Here is a 6,092-nt window from a genome sequence, read left to right as displayed (position 1 = left end):
ATATATATATATATTTTTTATTTTAAATATATATTTAATATATGTTATTAATATATATTATAATATATAAATATAAAATATATTTTATATTTATATAAAATAAATATATAAAATATAATATAAAAATATATATTTATATATAATATATATTTATCCATTTTATATATATATATATTTTTTTTTAACCAAAATTTACTCTTTCCTTTCTTCCTGTGAATTGTCTTCCTTCCCTTTGAAGCCCCAGACTCCTATCCCTCTCCTTCGTTTAGGATGACATATAAACCTCCATCTGGGGACACCTGGCTAGGTCAGTTGATAGAGCATGTGGCTCTTGATCTCAGAGTTATGAGTTCAAGTCCCACATTGGGCATAGAGCTTACTAAAGAAAAAAACCCCAAAAACATATGTACTTCATTTTGCCTGACTTGTCTTTGGAATCTCACATGTATTTGGATCCCCCCATGTACAAAATGAAATTTGACTTTCCTCTGTTAATCTGTCTCTTGCCAATCTGATTTTAGACCAGTCAGAAGACTTTGAGGGGCAAAGGAAGTTTTTCTTCCCCAAAGGTTTCACAAATTATAAAGTACCAGCTAAATATTAAGTATTGTATCCACTTGCTTGGGATTCATGCTTACACACTGGGAAATTTTGTCTCTAAACTAAGTCCATCCTTCCATTAAGAAAATACGCACAAGGGGCTCCTGGGTGGCTCAGTTGGTTAAGCAGCTGCCTTTGGCTCAGGTCATGATCCGGCAGTCCTGGGATGGAGCCCCGCATCGGGCTCCCTGCTCAGTGGAGAGTCTGTTTCTCCCTCTCCCTCTCCCCCTACCCCCTCAGCTCATGCTCTCTCTCTCACTCTCAAATGAATAAAATCTTAAACAACAACAACAACACATAGTTTAAAAAAAGAAAAAAGAGGGGCACCTGGGTGGCTCAGTCGGTAAGCGGCTGCCTTCGGCTCAGGGCGTGACCCTGGTGTTCTGGGATCGAGCCCCACATCAGGCTCCTCCGCTGGGAGCCTGCTTCTTCCTCTCCCACTCCCCTTGCTTGTGTTCCCTCTCTCCTGCTGGCTGTCTCTCTCTCTGTCAAATAAATAAATAAAACCTTAAAAAAAAAAAAGAAGAAGAAAGAAAATACACAGAAGCTGTGGACATAAAGTCTAGGTCTATGTTTGCTGGGCAATACCTAACATGGTCCATTTAAAATACACTAAATTTTGGACACAAGGATTTATCACACAAATTAAGACATAATCCCTTCTCATTATGATTTTCCATCCCTAAATTTACTTAACCCTGAGAACATATACACACCATTTCCTGAGAAACACTGGTATACTAGAAAACTGGATTTTAAAGCCAGAGAGGACTTTAAAGATAATTTAATGAGAGCTTGTTTTATAGATGTCGGTGGGGCTGAAAGTCCTTCGAGATTATGGAGACGGGGCAGTGCCAAGATCCATACCCAAGTCTCCCAACTCCCAGCCCAAAGTTCCCGCTCATGAGCAGCACTTCTGGCTTAGTTTGTGTCAAGGTTTATCTGGACTTACTATTTTGTTCCCAACAGTTTTAGGCAATAACAAGTGCGATTTTTAAGCGCAAATCTTTTTCACAAAAGAAGTTTAACTATTTGTCAGAGCTTTAAATTTATTTTACCAATTTTACAAATGAAGATAGAAATAGTAAACGTTCAGGAGAAAAGATAGCATAAATCAACCCAAAATAATTAAACTTTATTAAATCTTTCATTATAGATAAGTACATAAAGTGTTTCATTTATAATATTTTCATATAAACCCATGAAGCATTAAATCTTTGTGAAAATTTTCCTCGAAGTATAAAGTGACTTTTTCTTTTTAAAGATTTTATTTATTTGAGTGAGAGAGAGAAATCACAAGCAGGGGGGAGGGTAGAAGGAGAAGCAGACTCCCCACTGAACCGGGAGCCTGACCCGGATCATGACTTGAGCCGAAGGCCAACGCTTAACGGACATTCACCCAGACGCCCGCGTGACATTTTTTCTATGATAAATAGGACACATGTGTAAGTACCAAAAAGGTTTAGTTAGAGAAGAGCCTTGGTTCAGTTACGCGGGCTCTGCTAGAAGACGTTGTGATTGCCAAGAAGTAGGAATCTCTACTCTTGGGTCCATTTACTTGGTATCAGCTGTCAAAGCTGGGGCTTCATGAAGGAAACACTACCAGCAGAGAGTACATCGGTATCCTATGAAGTCTAATATATAAAAGGATATTACCAAGGGATGTTACTACCCAATTTTTCCCCCATCGTTACTATGTCAACCACAGACTTTAGGAAAGTGATTTTCCACTTCTGTTTATCATTTTGCTTTGCTGAGTAATTCAGTCGACTGGGGTAAGCCCCTATAGTATTTATTCTCATTTAACTGGAGGAAGGAAATCTAAACAGTTCATGCCGTGTCTTACGGGGGTTTTCCAAAAAAAACCTCAAAACGTTGGAATCCAGCCCCTTTCGGTGGAAACCACAGCTGACTAAAAGAAAGACGCCCTGGCGCACCGTGCTCGCGGGCGCCCAAGCCCGGGAGCAGCGCCCTCGGGGAGGCATTGTGGAAGCGCCCCTCCGGGAGCCGAGCGGCCCCCCAGCCGGCTGACGAATGCTGCCCCGGGGTTGGAGGCGGCTCTGCCAGGTCCCCGGGGCCCAACCACCGCCGCGCAGCCGCCCGGGCCTGCCGGGCGCGCGCGCCGGGGTCAGCTCGAGGACGCGGGCGGGGCCGGGAGGCGGAAGGGCCGGCCCGGGGGCGTGCCCACGTGACCGCCCCGCCCGCCGCCCGAGCCCCCTCGCAGCTGCTGCCGCCGCCACCGCCGCCTCCGCCTCCGCCTCTCGGGCTGCAGCTCCCGGCGTGCCCCGCACTCGCCGCTGCCCGCCCCCCCCTCCCTCTCCTGCTGCCAGTGCCACAGAGGAGTCCGAGCTGCCGCCGCAGCCACAGCCGCGGGCACTATGGTAAGGCGGGCGCGCCGCCCCGGGGGACCGAGGGCCGCCACGCGTGAAGCAAAAACCCCCGCGCGGCCCTGCAGGGTCCTGGGAGTGAGGCCGCCATTTTAACCTGATTTAGGCCTTAAAGGTGGGGGCTCCAGCGCTGCGGCTCCGCTGCTCTCTCTCCAGCCGGCCGGCCGGCCTAGCCTCCCGCCGTCAGGCCAGGGCCTGTCGTTCTTTGGATTCCTGAGGGCGAGGAGGGCGCGGGTCGGTGGTCGGGGGTCGGGGGCCAGGGCCTAAGGCGGACAGGAGGCGTCTGGAGAGGTCGAGGCGTTGGGAGCGGCGGCCGGCGGCGCGGGAGGGTCTGCGGGGCTCATCCCGCGCGCCTGCCGCGTTTGCGCGGGGCTTCCTTATTTTATTTAGCGCTCACCTCTAAAATTGGTACGTGCTCTCAAGCCCTTGCTGAAGGCTTTCGGTTAAGGGTCTTGGTGGCTTGTAATAAAACCCCTAAGAGGGAGATTAAGGAGGTGAGAAAACGCTTTTTAAAATGCTTTTTCGCCGTAAAAGGCTTTTACACTAGCTCCGTTAGTTTTGAAGTGTCTGCGTTTGAGCTGTGAGGCAATTATGTTGTAGCCGTGGGCGGTTTGGAGTTCACACTTGATTCTCTTTCCTTATGAGGAAACGGCACTGGCTAGGATGACTTTAAAGAAAAAAAATAGTAGAAGCTTTAACTGAAATCCAAAAGTGTTTTTTTAAGGCCTGCAGAGTTGACACAATACAGAAGGTATTTTTGCTGCTGCTCCTGAAGCTCTGACATCACCCAGTGAAATAGGAAACATTTCAGGGATGGGACAGCCTGTATTTGTCCCATTCCCTCTACCTCCCATTTACTTCAACCTCGAAACCCCTTTAAAAAGGATGAATGGGGCAGGATGAGTTAGAATCCTTCGGTGCATATAAATATGTGGCAAATCTGATTGGACTACTTGCGTGGTACGATGCAATTTTTGATGTCCAGATGAAAGTGAATCCTGTCTAGGCAAACAGTAATTTTGGTTAAAACCAAAATGCTTGTTCTGAGTTACTGTTCTTTTTTTTATTTCAGGCTTCTGGAGTTACAGTGAATGATGAAGTCATCAAAGTTTTTAATGATATGAAAGTAAGGAAATCTTCTACACAAGAGGAGATCAAAAAAAGGAAGAAAGCAGTTCTCTTCTGTTTAAGCGATGACAAAAGACAAATAATTGTAGAGGAAGCAAAGCAGATCTTGGTGGGTGACATTGGTGATACTGTAGAGGACCCCTACACATCTTTTGTGAAGTTGCTACCTCTGAATGATTGCCGATATGCTTTGTACGATGCCACATACGAAACAAAAGAGTCTAAGAAAGAAGACCTAGTATTTATATTCTGGTGTGTAAAAACAAAAGAAAAAGTGCTTTTAAAATGCAAGGATTGTTATTAACATAGGCAGTTTTGCCTTTGTTTTTCTTTTAAGTGGGACTCAACAGTTGTGTGTGTTTGTTTTCTGTAGGGCTCCTGAAAGTGCACCTTTAAAAAGCAAGATGATTTATGCTAGCTCTAAAGATGCCATTAAAAAGAAATTTACAGGTACAAACATTAAAAATTTTGTGCAGAGGAATTACTCTTTCTTAATTGTAATAAGATAATGGGATGATGTTTTTCCTTTTTAGGTATTAAACATGAATGGCAAGTAAATGGCTTGGATGATATAAAGGACCGTTCAACACTTGGAGAGAAATTGGGAGGCAACGTAGTAGTTTCACTTGAAGGAAAACCCTTATAAAATGACAGTCAAGTGCCATCTGGATCTTAAGGAGCTTCCATTTCTCCAGCTCAATGAATTGAAATAGTATTAGGTGTTTTTTTTTTTTTCTTTCTCTTCCCACTGGGTCCTTCCAATACAGTGAATGAAGGAAATATCATTCATGTAAGCAGCCTATCAGTGATTGCCATTAGACTGTTTAATACTGTTACTTTTATGTAGAACCCAAGGAATGCCTTTCCATCATATTTTAGCCAAAACAACTGGTTATATGCCTCCCTTGCAGCAAGCACTACAATGAAAGTGATTGTCAATGTGAATAGCTTAGAATACTGCAAAGGGTAAGCTGATTGAATGCCTTGAAAGTATTATCCACTGGTCAGATGGTAAACTTTATTCAGTATTATTATTTATAGTTGCACTTGATTGCAGTTCTGTGAGGCTCAAGCATTCATACACCTCACCTGCCTTGGCAAGCCTATTTTTGTGACATGGCAGCACAGATATAACACTATGCATTGAAAGCACTTTTTTTGTAATGAGTTTAACCCCCCACCTCCCCCAAAAGGAATGCCAATTAAGTTTTGTTAACTGTGTCATCAACTTATCCTAGTACCTCAGTATTCATTCCTGTTACCTGCATATTTTTTAAAAAAATAGCTGTTACTAATGCCTTTTTTTCCATTGAGTGTACACTACTGAATAAGTGTAGGAGTTTATGTTTACCATGTAAGTTTTGCAACACAAAATATTTTGAATATCAGTCATGATGGCAATTTCTGTATAAAAGAGCCTTAAACGGAACATTGTTTTGAGATCAGACTCCCCACCCTCACAATAATGGCCACGTTGCAATAAAAATTGTGGCATATTACAGAACGTTGCCTTGTTTTCCTTGGACATTTTGCAAAATGTTATGTGAAGCAACTTTTAGGGTAAACAGCTATTATTAATCTTTGCACTGGTCATTTAAGAAATTTTTTGTACAACATTCATTCATGATATTTTCCAGTTTGTTGAGTTTAAAAAATATTCTATCCTAAAGCCAATTAATAGAAAATATTGTTATAGAGGGATACTTTTCTAAGCATTAGTTTATTTATTTCCTTACATGTTAATATGAAGATGAGAAGTCATTTTTTGCACTTTGACGTAAATATTCTTCAATACCAGATTTGTTCTCTGGGTAAATTAGGGTAGTTATTTTTTAATTCACGTTTACATTTCTAAGTAATTGAGTAGTAGAAGCAGGAAGCTCTTAACTGCATATTTGGTGATAATGAAAATAATTTATAAAATGTCCTTCAAAAGTTAATACTTCTCATGTTTAGGAACTTTCATTTCAGCTATTA

The 6,092-nt window shown here is 42.6% G+C and overlaps 1 protein-coding gene across 1 annotated transcript; it reads left to right on the top strand.

Moving 5' to 3' along the window:
• The first annotated feature begins 2,835 nt into the window (after positions 1-2,835).
• Positions 2,836-5,616, top strand: CFL2 (cofilin 2). Its single transcript, XM_034648485.1, has 4 exons — positions 2,836-2,981; positions 4,060-4,367; positions 4,489-4,565; positions 4,649-5,616. The coding sequence occupies exons 1-4, from the start codon at positions 2,979-2,981 to the stop codon at positions 4,759-4,761; spliced, it is 501 nt and encodes a 166-aa protein (XP_034504376.1). The 5' UTR covers positions 2,836-2,978; the 3' UTR covers positions 4,762-5,616.
• The last annotated feature ends 476 nt before the right edge of the window (positions 5,617-6,092 follow it).

This window comes from Ailuropoda melanoleuca, chromosome 20 (genome assembly GCF_002007445.2).
Source record: "Ailuropoda melanoleuca isolate Jingjing chromosome 20, ASM200744v2, whole genome shotgun sequence".
Taxonomy (NCBI): Eukaryota; Metazoa; Chordata; class Mammalia; order Carnivora; family Ursidae; genus Ailuropoda; species Ailuropoda melanoleuca.
The sequence above is the reverse complement of the archived record's forward strand: the minus strand, read 5'-3'. Positions and strand labels throughout refer to the sequence as shown.

Excerpts from the sequence above, each read along its gene's own strand:
- CFL2 (XM_034648485.1), top strand. Across the intron at positions 4,368-4,488 it reads GACCTAGTATTTATATTCTG|GGCTCCTGAAAGTGCACCTT; the intron begins GTGTGTAAAAAC and ends TGTTTTCTGTAG. Across the intron at positions 4,566-4,648 it reads CATTAAAAAGAAATTTACAG|GTATTAAACATGAATGGCAA; the intron begins GTACAAACATTA and ends TTTCCTTTTTAG.